The sequence below is a fragment of the Scedosporium apiospermum genome (genome assembly GCF_000732125.1).
Source record: "Scedosporium apiospermum strain IHEM 14462 chromosome Unknown SEQ_SAPIO_0101, whole genome shotgun sequence".
Taxonomy (NCBI): Eukaryota; Fungi; Ascomycota; class Sordariomycetes; order Microascales; family Microascaceae; genus Scedosporium; species Scedosporium apiospermum.
In genome coordinates, this window is record NW_015971802.1 from 104801 (window position 1) to 129615 (window position 24815).

The following is a 24815-nucleotide window of genomic DNA, read 5'->3' on the forward strand; positions in this document are numbered from 1 at the left end:
CACACCTCGCTAGCCTAGGGCTTACCATGGTAAGCGACATTTCTGTTGTTTCAAATGTCACCATCATCCACACTCAAGATCGCAATCATGTGTCGTTTTTTCACAATCCGGGACCATTTTCGGGCACTTCGAAGGCAGAGCCATGACTGGGGCCTTACTGGGTTTCTTTCCTGGAACCTGGCGTTTCGTCGTAGTCCCCAGAGCTCGTCGCTCTGGGCGAGCTAAATGCCACTTATTGGCTGCGCAGAATTTCCTCCGTTCTCAACCACCGGTGTCGGTCAAAGGTATCTAGATGACGGTCAATCTTCCTCATTTTGGTGGCGTAATCCAATGGAGTCAACCCAAGAGCGTCAGGGGAGTCCCTCGATAGCCCGATTCTATTGCAGAGGAAGTCTAGCGCATCTTCGGTAAGAGAGCCTTCTATAGCCGAATGATGCAATATTGTGCGGCCTTCGACATCCTGCATTCGGAGATCCACACCGGAGCTCATCAAAACAGAGAGAAGTTCCACCTCGAGTTCGTAGGATTTGGCATATAGATGGCCAAGTCCCAAACCCCCCTCAGCAGTGGTGAACGAAGGGTCTGCACCACTTTGAAAGAGAAGCTGCACCTCTCGCACCTTGCGTGGAAAAGGCCACTTGGCAATGTATACCGCCAACGACGAGTTGCCATCGTCGTCAAGGTCGTTGACGCCGACACCATTCGTCAAGAGACACTGGACGGCCTCGAGATGGCCGCCTTCGCTCCCACTAAGCAGATGATGTAGCGTATTTCGACCACGCCTGTCTCTCGCCGTCGCAAGTGCCTTGGAATCTCCATCCGTGGCAATGTCAAGTAGAAGTCGGATGGTTTTCTCGTCTCCACTCCGCGCTGCGTAGTGTAGGGCATTGAGTCCGTCTTCATCCGCGAACATTGCATTTGCGCCGTTCCCAATGAGGATAGGAAGACAGTTCGCATCTCCCGCTAGGCAGGCGAGATGCAGTGGTGTCTGGCCTTTCAAATTGCGTACGGAGACGCTGATGTTCTTTTCGAGCAACATCTGGAGGATTGTTTGGGATCCCGACTCCCCATAGCGAATGCAGTGCAGAAGAGACGCGCCATATGCATCCCTGGCGGTCATGTCGATTTCTGGGTGGTCGAGGAGGGTATTGACGACGTCTAGCCTGTGTTTATGGATTGTATCCATTGCTATGCGGTATTCTTCCTCGCCATCGGAGTCATAGGCTATGTAGTCAAGCATGAGTTCGATTCTGAAATCCGGATCGTTCCATCGATCTCCATTGCCAGGGACCCACTTCTGACCGTGGATATCTTGCTTGAGCGCCAGATGTAGAGGTGTTTCGCCGTATTCGGAGACCGCATTCGGGTTCGCGCCGTGTTCGAGGAAAAATCTCGCCATCTGAGAATTCCCCGTTAGGGCCGCATAGTGCAAAGCAGTGAGCCCTTGCGGAGTGTTGATCTTCTCTTGGGGGCAATGCGGGTCGTTGATTGGCTCGTAAGAGAGCTTCCCCTCCCGGTAGGACGCCAGCCAAACCCTCCGTTTCACTATGCTATTTACCGACACTCCAGCGTCGAGAAATATTTGCGCTATTTCTTCGTTGGCTGTCCAGGCAGTGTAGTGAAAGGGAGTCATGTTGTCAATGTCCACAGTCATCTCTGCTCCACGCTCGAGGATGAGTTGAACACATCTTGTCCAACTTCCGAGGACAGCGTGATGCAATGGCGTTTTCCACTCGGTGTCGCGCACATTCACTTCGACATGTCGTTCCAGCAGCCACTCTGCGTTGAGTTCTTGCTCGTCCCTCAGCTCCAAGAGCAGGCAACTACTGGGTACTTTTGACCCTGAGGACAAGAAGGAGGAAATGAACGGATCAGCGTCGGGCAAGGCAGAACGGACGTGGGAGACCCAATTGCGAGCGGCGTATTCGAACAATGGATTCAACAGCCCCCGGTCTCGTATGCCTTCATCTGTGGGACAAAATCCGTCGTCAAACGTTCTGAACGAGAGGTAGGCAACACAGACTTTGGCGATGTCTGCCTCCGCATTCGGGAACCAAACTTTGCGCATCCTCTCGAAGTACTCTTGAGCCGTGTAATGGACCAGCCGGATGATACCACTTTCTTCATCGATCGTGACCAACCCAATACACACTAAGACTATGTCATCGACTGACGGGAGATTCTCTTTGTCGAGTTCGGGGTCACCAGCCACCACAGCGAGTGCGTGTTGGATTTCCAAAGAAGTGAGCCGTCTTCTTGCACACGTGATCCATGATAGAACCTGTTTTGCCAGATCCTCCGAGTCGGCATCAGAATCGGCGATCCGCTTCATCGCTTCGTCGTAGGCATTATCGTACGCCTTCGGCCCCGTTGGGAGAGTCTTCAATGCGTCTTTGATCTTCCGGCACGTTCTCTTATTGCTAACGGATTCGAAATGAAGGTGTGCAAGTTGAAACCTATAAAAGGTAAGCTCCCGGCCTAGTAGGGGAGCAAGAGAATGCTTACCTTCCATCAGCAGCCTTTGTTATCTCGTTCTTGATCTCTTCGCGGCACGCGTTCAACGATGCCAGTCCGGATTGAGATATTCGACCATCTAAATACTTGCGAAAATCCTCGTCACTAGCCCGGATCTCTAGCATCGTGCTGGTACTAAATCTGTCGGTAATTTCCGGTATATGCCTGGAAGTTGCGAAAATATTCGCTCCGCACGTGCCTTGTAAGTTGAAAACCTCCGTCAAGAATCTCGCCCGGCGGCCATCATTCCTTTCGCATTCGTCAAGAGCGTCAATGATAATGAACGTCTTCGAATATAAAGCAGCGACCGTGTGTAAATTACTCGAGATTTCATCGAATAATGGCCGCGTCCGCTTGTCCCTGTGGCTGTCATGGAGAGACTTCATGCACTCCGGCAATGATGACCGGCCTTGGGTCAGCTGCTTTAGTAAACTGGCAAGGAGGTCTCCAGCCTTCTGCTCATTTTTACGCCGGAAGTCACAATAAAGATAAGCTATGCCAACCTGTTCATTACTCTGAAATCGCGTGTGAAGGTCATCAACCACGATCGACGTGAGAATCGTCTTCCCAGCTCCAGGGATACCTGGGCAGAATAGTGTCTGTTTCGCGGCCTTAATCCATTCTCGGTATTGAGGCGAGTTCAGAAACCATTGCCCAGTACCTTCTTGCCTCCGTTCGATGAAGCTGCTTTGCTCGGGACCATAATCAACGGCCGAGAGCCAATCAACGATGGCCTTGGACTCCCCGTCTGCACACCAACTCTGTTGCTCTTTTCTCACCTCCCTGACTTCCTTGTGAATGCTTACGCTTAGGGAAAGGGCGTCCAGAGCCACCAAGCTGTTCAAGGTTCGACATTGTCGATGAAGGCTTTCGACAGCTTCCCTAGTCGTCTTCGCCAGGAACGCCCCTTTCAGCCTCTCCCAGCCAATTGGATGACCATTGGCTCGCCTCTTTAAGTCCTCAAGGAGACTTCCTAGCTCTTTCTTACACGCTGATACCATCGCATGGGTGTCAGTGTCTCGTGCCGTCTCTCCAAGCTGCGAAAGGAGCGTCGAATGCCGACCGTGAAAAAGGTCCTTGAAGTCAACGTTGAGAAGGATGTTCGTATTCGTCTCAGATAGAACGGTCTTCAGAGCCTGGATCTCGGCCATGAAGCTCCTGGCGTAGGCCGGTGCCTCCTTCCAGTCGAGTCCGAACTTGACTGTAGCCTGGACGATTTGGCCAGCGACGCCGATCACGCCAATAATTCCAAAAGGGTCAGCCATCCCCATATGACCGGAGATTTTGCGAAGAGCTTGTATGAGAAGCAAGTTCGTTGAGGAAGGAAAGGTCTAAAGGTGGTACATCAGGCAGCATCCATGATTGCCCAACCTATGAGGCATGCAGGTCTCCACCTCTGAGAGCCAATTAAATGCGCAGGCCGCTGGAGGCATCACAGGGTGGTGGAATTACCTGAAGGGCTTCGACCCCGCAACACTACAGCCACCATTGCTGTTGCGGGGGCACTTAAGTCAATGACCTCACGCGGCGGCCTCGCCTCGCCCCGACTGGACCAGCATTTCCCTTACCCAGGATCTCAAGGTCAGTAGGATGCATCACTTCGTCTGGATAGCCGTTGCTATTGCATACTGCGTCCCTGTTTTCGTTAGCTGATTCATCCGGGCGCAGTCAGACTAGCTCAGAATTGGAAGTAAATCCCATGGGCCCGAGGCTCTAAGGGTACGAAGATAATGGGCTCTCTCGTGAGGTCGTCCCATCATGATCCTGGATATCTCAAAGCGCACTTTGTCACCCTCTAGCATGGCAGCTTTGTCATGTTTGTCTCAAGAACCGAAGAAATCGCGACATCAAGGTCTTCTCAACTAAGAAAGGAACCGGCGAGTCCGATATAGTTCTGATGAGATTCCACCCAGATCTATAGAGGCCTACCGATGCGGCTGCAGTTGTAAATTGATCTAACCTGCTTCCGTTACCGGGAAGCTGCAGGCATCCTCTAGTTCCAGGAACTCATGAGTCTAGTCTCGAAGGACCCCTAGAGTCCTAGACGAACGTGGCACGGCATCCAGCAGCGACTGTGAGAGACTAAATGCTCGTCGCTTTCTCGGCCTCAGCGGTACGGCCCTTTTGGAGTAACCACCGAGGAGACCTCGGGGCAAACCAGATTGCTCCAAGAACAATTATAGGGAATACGAGTTGGAATCCGGCTCTCCCATATGGACCTCTGATGACAGAGCCTTCATCCAGTTAGCTGTTGAAGCGCGCTGGGCGGAAATAGGGTACCCTAGTGTAGACTTAGTTGCATCCCTGGCATTATTTCCAACAAGCATGTTAGAAGCCCTGGGGGGCCATTCCGTTCGCAAGAGGTAGAGAAGCGCGCTCCGGCGGTTCTCGTTGAAAAGTGCACGGAGTCCCTCGAAGCTGGCAATGCACGCATGCGTCATCGCCGTCCTTCGTCACGCAGTGACACTTTCTCTTCCGGAAGGCATCGCAAGGGCGATCCTTACGCCTTGGTCTTTTCCGATTGCCGGACTTGAAATCCAGCGGCGTGAACCTCCATGGATCATTTCAGGGTATAAAGCAGTTTGAGATGAAAGCAGGATCTGATTCTCAACTGTGCAACCTTGCCGGACTAATTCCCATTATGTAGCACGTGATATAAGGTCCTAAACACGACGACGTTGAAAAAATGAGCTCTGTAAGGATGTACTTGATTGTGATTAAAACAGGTTTAGTCTCGAACGCTAGCCCCATTAATGCTCAATGTGAAGCGTGAGAATAGTGTAAAGACAATAGTAGCAGCGCACCACAGGCAGAACCCGGTGTAGTTCTGAGTGGGAAGCTGGCAGCGAAACATAGGTGACAGGTATATCACGGGTCATAAAATGGCCTAGGGCAGAATTTCGGGGTAAAATTGCTATGTTTCTTGAATCTCGAACTGAGACCAAGTGAGCGATATCTGTACAGCGCTAATCCTTGCCTAAACTAACCTCCATTAGTCCAAAACCTTCCCAAACTGCTAATCCCTTGGATTTCGGCTATGGCTCACATACCCTTCCACCTCATAAGCCCTGGGTCAAGGTTCAGCATCGACGTATCGTCCATGGTAGAAGGGTTGATGAAGTCGCCGATACTCATGCTTAAATATCCCACGGCATCCATGGTCGTGGGGTCGGGCCACATCTCCAGGCGCTCCAGTAGGTCAGGTCCATCTTGAATGCCCTCAGGTATCCCACTATCGCAGCTGTCTGTAGTTACTGTTCTCTCAAATGATGAGCCGACAGTTGGATTAGAGAGTTTTGTAGATGCTTGGACCGGCTCAGCTTCGCCGGGTCTATTTTGAACTGAGCTTAGAGTCATTCTAGAGGCCCGCTTCTCGGCAAGCGTTCGAAACATGTTGCGAATCCACCCTGCGGCAAAGTACATGGACGAAAGAGACCGCATAGCAATCATGCACAGGCTAAGTTGTTGCTCAGAATCGGCCCCGCGGAAGGCGTGGACGGTCATAGCACCAAATAGGGCGGAGGAGCTAGGATGGATATTAGTAACACGTTATCATATCTTACCTTACCACATGGGATTCATTTGGCTCGCATGCTCCTACATACTAGAAGAGGGGACACTCTTGAAGCGACCCGTAGTTCATTATATCCTTTGTAACCCTGGTAATCGCATCCGCCGCTGTAAAAGTGGTGTTCCACGATGAAGTGGGGTTTTCGAGAGTGCCCGAATTCATTCCTTGATAGGATCGATGGATGAGGAGCAACAGGAAGCTTTGCCACGTGCTTAGCGACTTATCTAAGAAAACTAGCGAAATAGAAGTTACTATACGACTTACTTGTAGAGAACCTCCAGAAGGAGGGCTAAGAATGGGAACACTTCCGGAGAGCACCTGGGCCGGTTCTCCCATTGGATAGCCGCTGGGAGCTCTTGTCTCCACTGCTGCAACTGCCGGATGATGGTAGCACGATCCACACTCTTTGCCACGGAATCGCGAGGCACGGCCGTGAATAAGGATGATATCACTGATCCGTCTACCACCGAGAAGGAACCCTTAGAGTCAATATTGCCGACTTCCGGTTAAAAAGGGTTGGGGCTTGGAACATACAAAACACTCCTAGTTTAGCTTGATGGATGACGAATAATCTCATTTCTGACGAGTCCTCTTCTTCGAAGTCGTCTTCATCTAATGGCTCGACATCGCAATCTTGGTCGCGAATCAGTATTGGTTTTCCGAGTCCACTGGCCATTTGCCTATCCCGTGCCTGAGGGAGTTAGAAATTTTGCGCGTAATGAGAGTGGGAGCCGTTCCATCTAGGCGCAAACTACTTACGTAGAGACACCACCAGATACGTTTCCAGAGCCTTTTATCCGCATCTTTTAGCGCCGACTGTTTTGTGCTCCGATGCATGCCGATATTCTGCGCTGTTCGTATGGCAAGTCCAAGCCAAGTCCAAGGATCCATCGTGGCGGTTGGGGCCTGCCACATGTTATGCAATAGAAATGCCGCCTGGACGGAAGAGAGCTGGTCCGCAGTGCCATCATCGTCGTGAAGCATATACGCGGTTTTGGCCCGTCGGTAGAGGCTTAACAGACACGCCTGTCTGCTGTCGAATCCTGCTCGGTATATGATGGCATCCGGAGCGTGGAGGGCTGCAGCATAGAGTATTGAATGTAAGAGAACAGGCGAAATTGTTCCACTTTGATATGAGGATCGGAGATCTCTCTCGTTCACAATGGGGTAGAGACGATGATTCCGGGTAAAATAAGAATCGATAAGCCCCTGTTGGATTCGAGCAGGAAGTTCAGCCTGTCCTGTGAGCTCTGTTACTAGCGGCGAAACTCTTTTCTGTGCCGGTGACGGGGCACTGTCCTCTATTGGCATTGAGACGTGAATTCCAGTTGGTGACGCAGCTGATGTACCAGATACCGTATCCTCCGAGGCCCCGGACGGGGGGTCTTTCCATCGCATAACGTAGGCTAGAGTCCACTGCTCCCCTACGTACATGACACGACGGCCGTCGGGTACGTCAGGATGGTAATGGGATACAACCTTGGACCAGACAGAGTCCGCCTCAGATGGTGCCAGGGTCGATCCCGAGTCAGACGGTTCAGGCTCGTCAACCACTGTCGTGGTGCGTTGAGCTTGGGATCGATTCTGCAAATTTGGATCGGGAGTGGTCGAGAATGGTTGATCGTGAAACGCTTCCCCCGGGCTGCATGTCGCAGTAATTTGGCTCTCATTTTCCACTACTCTGCGGGATGAGAAGCGACCATTGTGACCGCGAGAGCGCTTAGAAACCAGTAATTGACAATCATCGTCTAATCGCGCTGCCTTGCAGCCTGAGCATGGCACACCGGTGGTGTATAGATCACATCGAGTCCGTCGATCGTGGCAACGCTTGCAGACAGCGCGGCTCCGCGACCGCTTCACGGGAGGTGCTGACGTCGCGAGCAGTTCGGGGGCTTGGTGGGTCATGGGGGTAAAATTTGATCCCGTTCCCCAAGTGCACTACTTGTATGAAATACGTACCGCGTAAAGAGGAGGATGGATGGGAGTAAGAGGACCCAGGAAGTGAAATCTGACAACGGATACTAAAAGGCAATGAAGAAATTTGTGTTTTCCAAGCCAACCAGCCTCCTCAGGGTCCGAGGAAGAAAGAGGGGCTCGAGGCCGTGCTTTCACTGAGTAATACGATAGAGAGATTCATCATTTAGATCGTTTTTTGAGCAGTCTAAAATACAGTGCCTACTCACTCAGAACAGCGCTGGTTCGCATTGTATGGCCAGGCTTGGCTTAGAACTGGACGCACGCGTTAAAAGATCAATCACTGGCCTGGCCAAGGTCAAGCAAATTCTAGCGGTGGGCATATGTACTCCGTACTTCTGCAGTGCCCTCCCCACGGGGTGTTTGCGGGGTAAGCGGGGGCAATGTCACCTCGGTGAGCAACTCCGTTTGTCCATTACTAAATTACTAACTAATTGAGGTAAAAGTTTACGAATCCCAATGCGTGGTGATGGAGAGATTAACATCTCACCCAGACAGCATCTTGATCCTCTCCTGAACCACTTTGTCGATCGCTGGTCGCCCGAGCATCGCATCCATGCACTTCCTTACGTGCGGCGCCTCTTTATCGATAAAGTCGCGACCCAGGATGATTCTATCTGCACTCGTGTTCCACTGCAAAAAGGCAATGTCCGCAATCGACATCTTGCCGCCCACAAGCCAATCCTGTTTCGATAGCACGGATTCTAAGACCTTGATCACCCGCCTTGTCTCGTTCTGGTAGCGCTCGACAACAGCCTTTGGTTCACCGCCGTGCTCCTTGATGAACCATACTGCCTGGCCGTAATAAGGACCCTGGCCGGAAGCTTGGAAGTAGAGCCACTGGCGGGTAATCTGCTGGTTCTCGAAGTCTGGGAACGAGAGTTTGTGCTCTTTGTCGTATTTCAAGGCGATATACTCGATTATTGCGTTTGATTCCCTACGGGTCACAAGATTGGGCCCTAGGGTTAGCGATCACGCCCTTCCCACGGTAGAACATGAGGCATGAGTGTAGAAGAGTACCACATACCAGAGCACGAAATCGTTGTTTTGATGGTCTATTATAGCTGGGATTCTTCCATTTGGGTTCAACTTGGTAAATTCGGGTCCTTTCTGCTCATCTAGTGACGAAAATCAGCCGAGTCTTCCACCGCTATGGTAGTAGAAGCTCTCCAGGTCGACGACTCACTCTGAGAAAAATCCAGGAAAATAGTTTTGTATGTCAGACCAAGCTCTGACAGCACCATCGCAACCTTCCACCCTAGGTTGACCCTGTCAGCTTGTCCCGCAGGCGCGGCGGTTCCGACCGGGATAATAGCTTCATCTTACCATTCGGCCCAACAGCCGTAGAGTACAGAGTGAACTGAGGTTCCGACATTTTGCGGCGACGATTTATTCGTGATCTGAAGAATATGCACAGAGCGAAGATCGGTAGTCTAGGCAAATATCTCAAGGATCTTATGTGTCCGCTGGGGCTACAACGCTTGGGAATTCTAGGGAGCTTGAAATAGTCTCGTGGAAGCAACAGTGGACCCACCCTAAGCCGTACCTACGAGGATGGCAGTTTTGTTCCTGTGGTATACAGAGCTCATCATAGCAACCAGTTGATTCCCCCTGTGATTTGCGTAGCGTTTCCGTGCAAGGTTATGGAGTTTCGGCTCTGGAGTGTTTCGGCTACGATCCATAGGCTATGGTCCAAGATGCCGGGTGCGGGGGAACTGTGAGAAATTAGCGTGGATCTTGGGCCCACACTCTGAGGTAGTGGCGGTGAAAGCAATGACTGACCTTTCCAGCCTCCATCTACCATAGGCTTGGGAATATCTGGTAGTTTATTCCGGGCTATTCAGAGTGATTTTCAGGATCCATGCTTGCACGTGGCATTTACGAGTATGGATCTCGAAATCACTAGGCTGCTTTCGCGAGACGCTTTGGGCTAAAATTCGCGCCATGGACTCACACTTTGCGAACAGAACTTCGACGTGTCTATGAGAGATAGACTTCACGTCGTCTGAAGAATAAACAATAGAAGCCCTAATCGTCGATAACATGGCTCCATCTGCGGACTCAGCAAATGTCGTTCCCGACGGGCAAGCTAGCATCGCTGGTTCCTCAAGTCACGGTTCCTCCTCAATTGTTCTTCCCAGCCGTTCCGGAAACGGGTCTTTGAATGGCACCAGCCCGTTGAAATCTACAGGCAATACCAACGCCCCAAGGATAGACATCCCTAAGTTCGAACTTCCTCCCGAGACCCCCGGAAAATGCGTGGCCGAAAGAAGGTGGACGCCCTCGCTCTTCGATCTGTCCGGAAAGACAGCCCTAGTGACAGGCGCCAACGGAGGCATCGGCGGCGGCATGGCCAGAGGACTCGCTGAAGCTGGTGCAGATATCATCATATTCCAGATCCCGGGCGACCAATCCACGTTTGGAGAAAAGCTTGCCCAGGAAACAAACTGCAAAGTCTCAATATATGATTGTGACATGGGGAATAGTGCCATGATTCGGGAGACGGTGCGGAAGGTTACCGATGACGGACATGGGATCGATATTCTCTGTAATGTTGCGGGAATCAGCAGCGGGTCCATCCCGATTCTGTACGAGACAGATGAGCATAAGGATGCGGTTCGTGTTATACAGTGGAGGAAGTACAAAAAAACATTGAGAACTAATGCACGGACAACAGATTATCCAAATCAACTTCAACTCCGTTTGGGTGTTATCTCAGGTTGTCGCCAAGCATATGGTTGAGCGAGGTCGAGGTGGCAAGATCATCAACATCTGCTCATTGGCGGCGCACAAAGCGATGACGACGTTCTCGGTGTATGGGCCCATGAAGGCCGCAGTAGGGCAGTTAACTAATGCATTCGCAAATGAGTTTGGCCCTTATAATGTTCAGGTCAACGCCATCTACCCCGGGTGAGTCCTAACCTCACGCGTTTAAAATTCTATGGGTGCTAATTCGTCGAGTGTTTTCTAGTTGGATCGATACGGCTCTGGCGCAACGGTTCATCAACGACGAGGAAGCGAATAAAAAGATATTAAGCAGCATCCCATCAAGGAGATGGGGCAAGCCTGATGACTTTAAGGGTATTACGGTGTTTTTGGCTAGCAGTGCCAGCGATTATGTGAATGGAGCTCGTATTTTCTTGGATGGTGGAGCTCATAGTATGTAGTCATAAGACGATCGAAACTTTGGATTACAATATATAGACGTGGCATTTACATATATCGTGGAGTATCCGGTCGGGTCGTCTTCTCCTACGTGCATCTTGTATCGGGGCGGTTTCTCTTTCCATTTTTAGCTCTCCCATTATCGTGGGTGTAAGATTAAGAAACTCACATTGTTCTAGCATATGTCCAAGACCGGCCAGAGAAGGGCGAGAAAATCATATAAGATAGAAATCTTCATTACATATCTACCTTTATACTAGCTTCGGGATGACATCCTCGTTGAACTCAGGCTGAATGTCCTCGCCGTTTAGCAACCCCATCCAAAAAGTCGTGTCGCGCCCATCAAACTCCCTCAACGAGAACCCGTTCCCTAGAAATTCCCACTGGTTCCCACTCAAGTATTCAAACTCGTAGTCTTCATACCGCGGTCGTCCCAATAACTCAAAAAAGTGTACCCTTGAGCCAGGGTACATGGTCAAATACCCGTCCTTGGTTCCTCTTTTGAACCACGACGAGCAAGGCCCGCTCCAGGCAGTGCGGTGCATGTAGAGGTCGTGGTGTTCCTTGAATGCGAGAGCAGCTGATTTCTTAGGGGTTAGGGATTTGATTTTTTCTATTTGCATTTTGTTGATGACGTCGCAGATGTAATTCGTGAACACCTCGATAATAGGAAGCAGTGAGCCAACAGCCAAGGGCCCGTACTAAATAGAGATCCTTGTTAGCGCCCGGCCATGATTTGCTTTCTATTAAGGATCGTAGAGAACTTACCGGGCCAGCGAACCAGAAGAAATTAGGAAACTCCGGCACTCCAACAGCCAAATACGATAACGCTCCCTCTTTTGTCCATACATCTTGAAGATTTTGGCCGTGTGCCCTGACAGGGAACCTCGGTATCCAAGACGTATCAAAACCGGTCGCGCAGATAATGGCGTCGACTTGGTGGTGGCTTCCATCGTGAGCTATGAAACCATCCTCGGTGATTCGGCGCATTTGGCTGGTCCACACGGTGACGTTTGGCTCTACAAGTGCCTCCAGAAAACCCTCGCCTGGTGTAGGCCGCCTACAACCGATGGCAAAGTCCTTCGGTATGATCGCATCCGCTATATCAGATCGGTTGCCGAGTTTCCTTCTCATTTCGGTCTCGGAAAACTATTTTGCTCATGACATTAGAACATTTTTATAAGATTCATACAAGACCAATGAAGAACGCTTACCTCCCTGGCCGTTTTAGCTTCCGGGCCATTCTTCATGAGAAACCGAAATCTTATACCAATTTCGGCCTCAACCATCTTTCTATACTCCAAGTACGCTTTCGGGTCATCCCGTAGCTTTTTCTTCTGCTCTTCGGTGTCTACACACCCCTCGACAATCAGCATATCCGCGTAGAGACGAAGGATAATCATATGTGTTTAGCACTCACAGGTGAAATTGCCTCCGTCTGGGCCGGCAAGTCTCGAGGCAAACCCCGGTGTGATCCATGTCGGGGATCTCACGAAACAGTGCATCTCAGCTACGTCTGGCTGGAGACTTGGAACAACCTGGGCGGCACTGCTACCGGCGCCGATGACAACAACTCTTTTCCCTTTACAGTCGTAGGACGTGTCCCATTTTGCCGTATGCATCAACTTTCCTTTGAAGGAGGATATCCCTTCGATGTTGGGCCATTTCCAATTACTATAGATCGCTGCTGTGAGCGAGGTCAAATTCGATAACAATTGCAGGACACCGGTTGAGCTGTAAGACTTACTTGAGAATTCCACCGCCATTTAAGAACACCTCGCATCGGTCTTCGAACACGCGTCCACTTGGGTCTTCGACAGAAAGTCGCCATTGCCCCTCCTCATCTAACCATTCTGCACCAACGATTTTGTGCTGTAGCTTAATCCACTGCGCCAATTGATACTTGTCGACAATTCCCTTGAGGTACTTCAATATTTCATGGCCTGAGGAGTAATATTCGGGCCAGATGTGAGGTTCCCACGTAAATTGGTATGAGACAGAGGGGATGTCACAGGCGACACCAGGATATCTATTAAATGCCAATCAGCTTTCTGTTCTGGTGCCCACTACGAAGTACAGCTCAGCGGAAAAGTAGTAGACATACACATTCTCATACCAAGTCCCTCCAATCTCATCATTTTTCTCGTAACACACGATTTCCACATTGCTCAGTTTTTCCTGTGCGGTTTTGGTGAAATTAATCCCGGATACGCCGGCACCAAGGACCACGACCTTCAGCTTCCGTTTTGTGCCCATTGGCTCTTCTTTAATGCGGTACCCGGCATCATTTTGCTCCGGCCAGCCGAAGAGCCTTTGAGCTTCGGGGGAAGCGACTAGGGGAATCTTTAGAGCTATTGCGTCTGATGAATCTTGCGCATGTGAGTCGAGGCTTGGCGGAGACGAATCGGAGTTGAGGAGAGGAGCCATGGCTGCTATCAGACGAGACTACTAAAAAAAGAAGAGGTTGGGGGACCTGGTTCAGGTTTTAGATTGATCGGTGTGACCTTGCTGAAACTGCGATGGGGCTGAATGCAAAAAGATGGCCAAAACTATCAATTGCCCGAAGTTGAATTTATATATTCCATCGTCTGATAAGACTTTGCATCCGCTGATGGTTAAAATATCACATCCTGTGGTGTAACAGGCCATTCGCGCGATGTGGGCTAATTACTAGGAGTCTATGACTACCACTCACTAACAAGCAGGATGGGTCGAGAAGATTGGCGTGACCGAAGGCCTAGATGCGAGGACCCAGCAGTTGGCGTGTAATGGCAAATTCTGTTTGCGGCTGTTAACCTACGTTAGGCTAACACCCACACCATTACCGAGTGTGTCGTCCATAGCCGAATCCGATGTGTGATCGGATCAAAAATCGGCTATGGTGGAGGCTCTTGGGTCGATTGACATGGGTGGGTCTGGTGGACGACCAATTTTCCTCTCGAGGCTGCACCCCACAACGGCGCTAGCTCCCCCGCATTCATCTATTCGGTCTGTCCCGAGTCCGCGGGGATAAACATCTGGGGAATCATATGCAACCAATGGCACGGCTATCTGCTCTTTGAACAAAAGCCCTCTCCTCGAGAAGAAAGCTAGCCGCAATAGTAGTATAAAGCCAGCACGCGGAGCACAGAATCCCCATTCTTGCGAAGCATTGCCTTGCAAACTCTACTCTCTTCCAAGACATTGCAGAGCAGGCAGCATAGTGTTAACAACCAACGATCAAGCTACGGCTCAGCTCATTTAATAGAGCCCAGTATGGCTTCTCATTCGGACAAGAGCGGAAATGACGCCCTCGACACGTCGAAGGAGTTCAAGGCTGATGTGGTCGGTTTGGAATATGGCCTAGAAAGCCACGACATGACACCAGAAGAAGAGAGGTCTCTGGTCCGCAAGATGGACCTCCATATCTTCCCCATCGTCATTCTTCTTTACATTTTGTCTTTCTTGGATAGGACTAATATTGGTATTTGGACCCTCTCCTCGCCGGACCCCTTCGCCTCGAGAATATTACGTGCTAAATTTGAACTATAGGAAACGCTCGTCTCTATGACCTCGAAAAAGATCTTGGTCTCAAAGGTGACGACTACCAGCTTTGCGTCTCTGTCCTCTTCATCACTTACGTCTCCTTCGAAATGCCTGCGAATCTCCTCCTCAAAATGGTCCAACCCCGCCGTTTCATCCCTGCTACTGCCATCGGCTGGGGTGTTGTCGCGCTATGCACCGGCTTCGTGAATAACAAGGCCCAACTCATCGGCGTCCGCCTCCTCCTGGGCCTCTTCGAGGCCGGATACTTCCCCGCTATTTGCTTCTACCTCACATTTTTCTATCGCCGCAAGGAGCTTGCCGTTCGGATCTTTTTCCTCTTTGCTGCCTCAGCTGTCTCCGGCTCATGCGGCGGCTTGTTGGCATACGCGATCGGCCATATGCATGGAACACGGGGCATGTCCGCCTGGAGGTGGCTAATGATATTGGAGGGTATCCCAACCGTGGTACTCGGGGTGGCGGCGTACTTTATCCTTGAGAATGACCCCCAGAGCGCGGCATACCTCACAGACCGCGAGAAGCAGCTGTGCGAAGTACGGAAACATCTCGATGGCACGTCCCTAGGGTTGGAAGGAGAATCGGACCGCATTGATTGGCAGCAATGCAGGGAAGCTTGGAAGGACTGGAAGGTCTGGACAATAGCCACTGCCCAACACGGCGTCACGGTCATGCTGTACGGGTTTAGCACCTTTTTACCCACCATAATTAACGCCCTCGGATACAGCGGCCTCCACACGCAGCTCCTCACCATTCCATGCTATGCCGCTGGCGCCCTGATTTACCTCGTTGTCGCGTATTTCTCCGACCGTACCGGACGCCGAGGTCCTTTTGCAGTTGCTGGGTGTTTAGTCTCTTGCGCTGGCTATGCCATCCTCTTGGGCACTCCAAAGTATGGCGCGGGTGCTCAGTACGCGGGATGCATTATCGTCGCATGTGGCCTCTATGTGGCCGTTGGTATTCCGATCTCCTGGATGCCCAACAACTTGCCCAGCCACTTTAAAAGGGCGGCAGGTCAGGGCACGAGCATGACGCTGGGAAACTGCGCAGGAATTTACAGCGCGTTTTTATACCGGACAAAGGATAAACCGGAGTATAAGCTCGGCCATGGAGCCACACTTGGCTTTGTGTTTGCTGCTGCTGTGGGATACGGCCTGACGTCCGTACTTTTGTGGAGGGAGAATAAGAAGAGGGACCGAGGCGAGCGAGACTATGTTTTGGTTGGCAAAACGGAAGAAGAAATCGCGCGTCTGGGTGACTACAACCCTAAGTATCGATATATCTATTGAAGAAGGGTTGTTCGGATGCCTGTCGTCTCCGTTGGGCTACATATAAGACAGCAGAGTGTGCCGAATTTCGGTCCACTACTGTTCTAATATCTCACAATAGTTGCGAGAATAGCTTGCAGGTACAACTTTTTCAGTGTGGCTCCAAAACAATGGATCCCTATTGTCCAGAAATAAAATTACGTATACCTAAGACCAATGGGGCGGAGCTGCTGCTACGTTAATTTTTTACTATAATAATAGAATCTCCGTTTGGCCTTAAGAAAGGGTTCTCTATTTTGTTACAGTATCCAAGATTTTCCATGGTGCTTGGCCTTGGTCCTTCCCGTGGAGGCTCTGATGTAAATCGGAGCAGCAGTGCGTAACGGGGATAACGGGGACGGGGAAAACTTCCACAGCCCATCCGATATGGAAGGCACATCAGTTATCGTGGTGCCCCCAAATTATGCGGCGTGCATCATACAGAGACGTGGAAAGAAGGGGGAGGAGGGGGACAGGGCATTATTCGGTTAATGCGTACGCCGTAAGAAATCACTTGACGTATTAAGATAAGGCAGGACGAGGGGGAACGGGCAAGCGGGAAAGGAGTGGTCTGCGTACAGATTACAAAAGAATCGCTAGCAAGGGCGCATATGATAAAATCTCTGAATTAGAGAGATCAGTGCTCAGCTGAGAGCGAGACTGTAAATTCTCTTCATACACTAGACCGTACCTGTGTCTCCAGTTTCAAATATCGAATCTAATTTTCTACTTTATTCTATTTTGACAGCGCCGGTTACAAGACTAAATAGAATACCAGAAAGATCTATTGATCTCGATATTTGCCTCGAAATTTCGACGTAAGTAATCTATATAGACTCTACTCTATCGCTGTGCATTGGGGACGGGTACGCTCTATGCTTTAGAAGCCCGGAGCTTCTTCTCATCTTCCTCTAGTTGTCTCACAGTATCGTCAATCCACGCCTGCTTCTTGGGATCTGAATACTCTGGATACGGCCGACGACAGTGGCAGCCTTCAAGTGGATAGCCTAGATATTTTGCCACCACCCACTTCGTCCCGTTGATGCCTCCTTTCCCAAAGCCCCATTCCATCTGAGCCAACTTGATTTGTAGAGCCTCGGCCTCTTGGGTCTTACCTGATAGGTAGAGATCATAAATTTTTATGCAGAACTACTCTCGTTAGTGTCCATTTAAGCTAACACCCAAGGCTGCACTACTCTACACTCTCGGAATCACTGGGAGAGCAGTACTTACTCTGGGATACAAGTTCGCCACTCCGGTAATTACACCCGTACCACCCACTGAAAGCGCAGGGACCAGCCAGTCACTCTGGCCCGCGAGTGCTGAAAACGTCTCGGGCCCGAACACAGCGCGGACACGGGCGACTTTAGCGATACCTCCGCAGGTAAGTTTGACAGCCACGATACTAGGGTGTTTTCCGAGCGTCGCAAGCATGTCCGAGTTAAGATTAAGCCCAGAAACAACACCGGGGAAATTGTAGATAACGATTGGAAGGGGGCTGGAATCAGCGAGCTAAATGAATAGACGACAATGCGTTAGTCTTGACATCTCAAATATACGGAAGTCTCTTATGTAGAACCCTAGAAAGATCTGGGAAATGCCCATTAGTTGTCGGTACCTCTAAGAAGAAAGCTACGATAGCATCATCGTCCATAGCAAAGTGAAAGTAGCTCGGCACCAGGACAAGAACAAAGTCAGCACCCGCAGCTGCCGCGAGTTTCGTCTCGGCGATAACCTCGCGAGTGGACTGCCCAGAGCAACCAAGAGTGATGGGTAGATCCGGGCGTCCATTTTCGATAGCAATTTTACGTGCTGTTCGCAACAGCTGTGTCTTTTCATCTGCGCTCAGCGTGACAGCCTCACCATTTGTTCCCGCGATGACGACTAATACCGGGTCAGTTCTATTCGAAACCAGAGCTGTCGAGGAGTGCATAGAAATATTCAACGAAAATATGACGTACTTCCATGAACTCCGGATTCTACCAAGAACTGAAAATGTTTCTTTTGTATGACCCAATCAATCTCTTGGTCGCGTGTCCCCTCAAACCAGGTCAGGCTTGGAACGTGAACCCCCGGAGGGAAAGGCCTTGGTACGGCTGCTGTGCCATTGGTACCCGCGGCCCCCATGATGGACGTGTAAGTAAAACCAAAAATAAAATCAAAATTGAGAAGAGGTGAGAAACGTAGCGAACCAGGAGCTTGAGGGCCGGAAGGAGATTTGACAGTATTGTGCCAATCGGCCGTTTTCTTTGGAAACTTCTGCGTGTTGAATGGAAGTATTAAAGAAGAATGTGGCTTGATCAGGTCCATTCCTCACTAGGTTTTAATCAATTGAAGCTCGCTTCCTTTCCGTGGCGCCCCCGACTCCTAAGGAATGCGAGATGTGGGGCGGGGGTCTTTCGCCGACATGCAAGGGTGACGACGCCTAGCGTAAGCGAGCCGAAGGTCAGTCGGCATGCTGGCGGGATGCCCCCCATGTGTATATTGCGCCGCAAACAGGACGTCCGGAGGCAAACGCGCAACTTTCCGCTATCGCATGTTATAGTAACATTCGCTAGACATATTACTGGAGATGCGCGTCGCGAATTCATCAAGGTCGTCAAATAATACAAAATCTAGGCGATACGTGACGGCCAAATTACTTCCCCGAGGTCTTACCGTCCTCCATATCCTTCTAGCAGTGTGTTTCCACCAGCAACCCCGTGCTGAGATTGCTACTACGCTCAGCATGGCGACCCGGAAGCCAGTTCTCGCAATCATCGGATCTATCAACATCGACATCGTCGCCTACGTTACACGTGTTCCCCGCGGCGGTGAGACGCTAACAGCAAACGGATTCGAGATCGGCCTCGGGGGCAAGGGAGCGAACCAGGCCGTTGCCTGCGCAAAAGTGTCGCGTGCCCGGTCGGACGTCCACAATGGTACTGCGACAGTGAAGATGATCGGTGCTGTGGGAGACGATAGCTACGGGCTTACGGTGTTGAATGGACTCAAAGATGTTGGCATTGACGCATCCGGCGTCAAAGTTCGAAAGGGAGAAAAGACTGGCGTTTCGACTGTCATCGTAGAAGATTCGACAGGTGAAAATCGCATTATATTTTCGCCCAATGCCAATGGTACGATGCGACCGGGCGAGTACGCTGATTTGCCTCGGCCCTTGCCTGACTTGATAGTTCTGCAACTTGAGATACCCTCAGAAACCGTGATGCAAATCATCTCTACGGCACAGGAGCTCCGCGTCCCCGTCCTACTCAATCCTGCGCCGGCACAGCAAATCGACAAGAAATACTATGCAGGCATTACACATCTTATCATGAATGAAACTGAGGCGGCCATCTTATCGGGGCATAATGAATCGGAACTGGACACAGAAGCAGCCCAGTCAAGCGTGGCTCAGATATTTCATGAATTAGGAACTAAACATGTACTCATCACCCTTGGAAGCCGCGGTGTATATTATTCTGTTTTGGGTGGCGCACGCGGCTATGCCAACGCCGTCAAGGTAGACGCCAGAGATACGACAGCAGCTGGCGACACGTTTGTTGGGGTGTATGCATTAGAGACGGTTAAGGCAGACTTTGATGTTGAGAGAGCTGTTCACTTGGCAAACCTAGCCGCATCCAAGACGGTTATGCGGAAGGGAGCTCAGGTATCCATTCCTTGGTTGGACGAGCTTTGAATGAATGAAATACAAACAGCATTATTGGTCAGAATCTTCAACTCGGGTTAATTTATCCATCTCGACTCAACACTAGTGAGCATGGCGATGACGCTCGCCCGCTGGACCAAGGGTGCGCTGCCAGCACTAGGTTTAGAACCCAGCGTTGGACTGGGTCGCTAATCATCCATGGCTCCACTTGACGCTCTACGGAGCGTTGCACCTGAACCCCCCCTTTGCCGATCGCTTCCAGCTGCCGATGGGAATGGCGCCACCATCGTTCGTAAGAAGTTAAACTTTAGATGCGCTCTTGCAGGTAAGTATTGCGGGGTCTGTCTGTGGGAGTCCAGGGTCTCGCAACAATCGTCGGAAGTTTCTTGGGGTTTGGCGGCGGGCCTTGGCGTCATTCGGACGATTACGACTCGCTCCATTTTCCGACACTAACGTCAGTGATGAGATCCATCGGTGGATTTACTTGTTTACAGTTGTACTCTCCAAACGTTGTTATCCCCATAAGTAAGGGCTTGGGGCAATTTCAACCGTGGCCGGTACGTACGTAGCACCGCCTAGCTCAGTTTCCAGGTTACTCTTGTCGAGCGTCCACCGATTCGCATTTTCGTCTCCTACACCATGGCTACCCCCTCGAAACCCATCGTCCTCCATATCGGAGACCCCATAGAATTCAATCATGACTTGTACAGGGAACTCGAGTCACGGTTCACGGTAATTCGCCCCTCTGTGGGGGACCGTCAGCGTCCCGCGTTCCTACAAGCTCTGCGCGAACGCAAATGGGGCGATTTTTCAGCCGTTCTCCGCCCCTTCTGGAACTCGGGCGGTGAGATGGGCCGCTGGGATTCGGAATTGATTCCTCTTCTTCCTCCATCGCTCAAGGTCTATGCCTCGGCTGGTGCAGGCTACGATTGGGCGGACGTGGACATTATGGCCAAGAGGGGAATTCTTTATTGCAACGGGGCGTCTGCGAGCTCGGAAGCCGTTGCCGATATGGCCATCTACCACATAATCTCGGTGTTCAGGAACTTGCAGTGGAGCAACATGGCTGCGAGGACTCTCGATACGGAACGGTTCCTCGACGCGCATAGAAACCAGCCCGTCGGCGCGCACAATCCGGCCGGGCACGTTCTCGGCGTGATCGGGCTTGGAAATATTGGTTACAAGATTGCGACGAAGGCGTATCGCGCGTTCGGCATGAAGATCATCTACAACGACTTGTTTCCTAAGACAGCCGAGCAGGAAGCTGCCTTGGGCGGTGCGCGACGCATCGAGAACCTCGATGAGCTGCTAGGCGAAGCTGATTGTGTCGTAGTCGCAACGCCCGGTACCGAAGGAAAGGCACTCCTCGACGCTGACAAGATTTCCAAGATGAAGAAGGGGTCGAGGTTGGTGAATATTGCTCGAGGAACCCTCATCGACGAGAACGCACTTGCAGATGCCCTCGAAAGCGGGCATGTCTACGCCGTAGGCCTCGACGTGCATCAGAATGAGCCCCACGTGAATCCCCGGTTAGCCAGGAATAGAAATGCAACACTGACCTGCCACAACGCCGGCGGTGCTTTCGAGACGACATCCGGTTTTGAGGCTCTGGCAATGAAGAACGTGATGGCAGTCCTGTCTGGGGAACAACCGTTGACACCGGTTAACAAACACTTGATAGTGTAAAGGGCACAGAAATTAGATACATAATAATGATACAGATATCCTTAAATGTCTTTACGTCCCTGAACTTGCGTCTCGGAGTCCCTCACATTATCGCAAAGCAGGCATCAAATATTGCGTGCATCACTGCCCTTATATCTACTCTTTCACCACTAGAGTCCTGCGTAGCTTGGACCTCATCCAGCACTTGTGCGGTGATTCTTGCGTTTGTAGCAACCTTCTCCATCCTTAATATTTGGCTCTTTATCCATTCTCTCTCCGCCGGATTCTTCTCCTCGGATCCTAGCATAAGGAGAGGCCAGAGCTGGTTTACTGGGAGACAATCGTCGGCGCCGAGATCCTCTACCATAAGTTTCGTCAAGTGGCGGATCTGGTGTAGAGCATTTTCAGTTTCTCTCGTCAGCGGTAAGTTCTTGTACGCGACGCGATGAAGGTGGACCTTGCTGGCGTGGTAGTTGGAAAGGTAGGTTCTAAAGGCTCTTGTGATGGAGAAGGCGAGATTCTGTGATACGTGGGGAGTAGTCAGTCGACCAGCAACTGCATGATCCATGAGTATAGGTCTATCGTCGTATAGTCTTCTTAAGTCTTTTAGTATCTGAGACGCGATGTTTATAACTTCGGTCTCGTCCTCGACTGTCCCGCGCGACCGGTGCCAAGGATCGATGACGGATATTCTCCCCATGAAACTCTGGACTTTTTGGAAAAATACTAGACCGGGGTGGTATAGCACTTGGAAAAGCATCTCTTCGATGTCGGGCTCGCGAACTTCGTCCTGGCTGCCTTCGTTATCGACGTCCTCAACGCTCATGGGCGAAGGCTGTACGAGTAGGGCTTCACAGTTATCCGAAAGGAAGAGCCCCTCGCCCCCGGCAGACACCGCTCTGGCATCGAGGAGGCGTATCCAAGACAGCAGGCGTATCTCAAGCGGTCGAAATCCTCGCTTGTCACCCTGGCGAAATATCTCAAATGCCCGTTTCAGATTTACGTGGGCACTCTCGACTCTAGACTCAAGGATGTCGACGTAGCTCAGGAAGAAGATTGTCACGAGAAGGTTTTCTCGGTGAGGGCTATGGCACACCACCGTACTGAGATCAGCCGTGGCCACAAGCTGGGCCATGGCGCTTTCATAATGATGGGCGGGGCATTGCATCCACTGTGCCTCGCGCCGACACAAAAGCAGGTTGGAAAAGGCCAGGATGGAGCATCGCACCATGTTCGAACGATTGGACATGGACACGAGCATCTGACGGATGGATGACCATCCTTTTTGAGTTTCCACCTCGGCCAAGAGTGGTGGAACAACTGTGTGGACGAAATATTCGATGAGATGTCGATCCTCCGTGGTTTCAGCCACGGCATTTTCAGACCTGGTCCGGCCATATCGAACTAACGCTGCATCTCCTCCTGATGGCGCATGGTGGGAAGCGGGTCTTGCAGCCCGGGCATCAACACGTGGGCTGGGTATGGACCACGCTGGCATCTAGGGGAATGGGTGGGTTAGTAATGAATCAGGAACATGCCGCGCCTAATCCTAGCTGCAGAGAAAAAGAACATCGAAAGCTCGAATCTTCCCTCGGGCTGGATGCCTAGGACATCCGCCTCCCTCGTTTGGCTCATAATTGCGGTTTGGTTGGCAGATGAGTCAAGTCGACTCCGGCGAGAGGGTCTGATGAGGGAAGGGCGTTCTGTACTTACGAAAGAATCCGCTGCGGGCATAGGCGTGATACCTCCGTGACTACCAGGACTCACTTGACCAAATACATCCCCGGTATCCCACATAAAGCTGGCAAAGTCAAATAGCTGGTCGACAGCACCGGGGTTCCGGGCCCACGGGCTTGACGATGGGCTGCCGGCGACACCATTCAACGAGGATTGTATCGGACCTTGCGCGGGACCATTGCCATTCAGAGTTGATGAACCATGGCTGGAATCCCCATTGCTAATTTTTTTCGTCGTACTGAAGCTAACCGACTCTTTCCATTTGCATTCAAGATTCAGCCGCTCGCAATGGGAGCATCGCGGGCGCAGCTCGTCACACCGAACTTTTCGGCGTCTGAACCGAGTAACGCCGAGAATTAGTAGGGCTCGGTGTGGAACTTTGTCTTGTCCGGTCTTGAGGACAGATGACAATCAGAGATAGCATACCTACATGTCAAGCACCCATTTTTGGACCGTGCCTGCCTTTTCACGGGGAGGATTTCCGGTCGGCTGCTTGCATCTGGGGTATTAAGCGATATACTATTTGCGTGATGCATAGCATTCGCGGTATTTCTGGGTTATCTGAACGGTTCTGTAGGAGGAAGGAAGCGGGCCTATTTTTTTTCTCTCTCTTTTTCTTTGCTGGCCTCAAGTCTTAACGCAAGAAGTTCGAAAAGTCTTGATGGAAAGAAAGATTCCCCAACATTGAGCACGTTACGATGCAGGGGGAAAATAGTGGCTTCGGCGGTGTTCATCGCTCAATTGAGATTTGCCGCCTTTCATACGACACTACAAGTACACTACTTCGTAAGGGTGGTCCCAATGTTTTTTGGGTCACCGCCAATAGTGCATCATCAAAATATGGAGTACGGACAAAATCAGGAATCGCGCTTGCACAAATCCGGTAGGCGATATGCTGGTCGTGGAGAAGGAATGTGGAGTTGTGTGGAGCATGAAAATGTAGCATTTCATCATCTGGCGACTTTGGGCAATAGAAAACTAGTAGTGTAGTGTGCAGTACTTATGTATAGTGCTAGCAACTCAGGCAGGGCTATGTGGTGTAATGGAAGGAAACACGTTTTCCCCTACACCAAAGGTTAACATGTTAATAACCCCATGCTGGCCTAGCTTCCCATCCTCAGGCTGCTCGCAAAAGTTTCCGCATCTACAGATTATCCAATGGCTAGCGGAATGGCCAGGCCGAGAGACGGCAAAGCCTATCTGTCCTAGCCGAAGTCTTGCGCTCAGTAATTCCCCGCCGGGGGGTTGGGGAGAGTGGGACCATCACTTGCAAGGCAACGAACATCTCATGTATTGATGAACATTCCTGAGGCGTGCATAGACAAATGTCCGTCGGCTGCACTAGCTGATCCTTGGCAGAAAAAGCCGATCGGCTGCTGACCGGAGCACACCAAAAATTGCAAAGCCGATCGGCTCTGGGGAACTTTTATCCGACATCTCCCCAAAGTGGGAATGAAATGTCCTTTTGGCATACTTCTTTGTTACTTGAAAATTGGGCACTAGTAATCCTTGGCTCTTTGGCCCTGTCTAAAAGAAGCATGAGAATAAGTCTATTTCTACGAAGTATATTGAAGCATATCGTCAAATAGAAGTGGTACTTTATGAAGATGTATTGATTGCGTCCCATCGCCCCAGACAGGAAGGTGCTGAAGAGTCAGATACCTAGCAGGCATGCCCAAATATCCAGCATGAC

At 50.9% G+C, this 24815-nt stretch overlaps 5 protein-coding genes and 3 pseudogenes across 5 annotated transcripts; 4 read left to right on the top strand and 4 right to left on the bottom strand.

The window, feature by feature from the left end:
• Positions 1-232: 232 nt before the first annotated feature.
• On the bottom strand, positions 233-9434 carry SAPIO_CDS6203 (uncharacterized protein; the record flags this gene model as incomplete). Its single annotated transcript, XM_016788370.1, has 11 exons — positions 233-2420; positions 2506-3808; positions 4083-4163; positions 5565-6040; positions 6350-6545; positions 6620-6776; positions 6845-7727; positions 8550-8996; positions 9087-9177; positions 9246-9317; positions 9386-9434. 11 exons carry the CDS (start codon positions 9432-9434, stop codon positions 233-235), a joined length of 5943 nt encoding a protein of 1980 aa, XP_016641951.1.
• A 668-nt stretch (positions 9435-10102) lies between these two features.
• SAPIO_CDS6204 (2-dehydro-3-deoxy-D-gluconate 5-dehydrogenase) lies at positions 10103-11226 on the top strand (the record flags this gene model as incomplete). The annotated part of the gene is made up of 3 exons (XM_016788371.1): positions 10103-10675; positions 10737-10969; positions 11031-11226. The coding sequence occupies 3 exons, from the start codon at positions 10103-10105 to the stop codon at positions 11224-11226; spliced, it is 1002 nt and encodes a 333-aa protein (XP_016641952.1).
• Positions 11227-11475: 249 nt separating this feature from the next.
• Positions 11476-13651, bottom strand: SAPIO_CDS6205 (putative fad nad-p-binding domain-containing protein; the record flags this gene model as incomplete). The annotated part of the gene is made up of 6 exons (XM_016788372.1): positions 11476-11925; positions 11993-12373; positions 12439-12575; positions 12645-12898; positions 12972-13253; positions 13329-13651. 6 exons carry the CDS (start codon positions 13649-13651, stop codon positions 11476-11478), a joined length of 1827 nt encoding a protein of 608 aa, XP_016641953.1.
• An 828-nt stretch (positions 13652-14479) lies between these two features.
• On the top strand, positions 14480-16053 carry SAPIO_CDS6206 (putative high-affinity nicotinic acid transporter protein; the record flags this gene model as incomplete). The annotated part of the gene is made up of 2 exons (XM_016788373.1): positions 14480-14687; positions 14756-16053. 2 exons carry the CDS (start codon positions 14480-14482, stop codon positions 16051-16053), a joined length of 1506 nt encoding a protein of 501 aa, XP_016641954.1.
• An 891-nt stretch (positions 16054-16944) lies between these two features.
• SAPIO_CDS6207 (4-hydroxy-2-oxoglutarate aldolase) lies at positions 16945-18198 on the bottom strand (the record flags this gene model as incomplete). Its single annotated transcript, XM_016788374.1, has 4 exons — positions 16945-17220; positions 17305-17583; positions 17690-17955; positions 18033-18198. The coding sequence occupies 4 exons, from the start codon at positions 18196-18198 to the stop codon at positions 16945-16947; spliced, it is 987 nt and encodes a 328-aa protein (XP_016641955.1).
• A 601-nt stretch (positions 18199-18799) lies between these two features.
• On the top strand, positions 18800-19750 carry SAPIO_CDS6208 (annotated as a pseudogene; the record flags this gene model as incomplete).
• A 609-nt stretch (positions 19751-20359) lies between these two features.
• SAPIO_CDS6209 lies at positions 20360-21406 on the top strand (annotated as a pseudogene; the record flags this gene model as incomplete).
• An 82-nt stretch (positions 21407-21488) lies between these two features.
• Positions 21489-22616, bottom strand: SAPIO_CDS6210 (annotated as a pseudogene; the record flags this gene model as incomplete).
• Positions 22617-24815: the final 2199 nt, after the last annotated feature.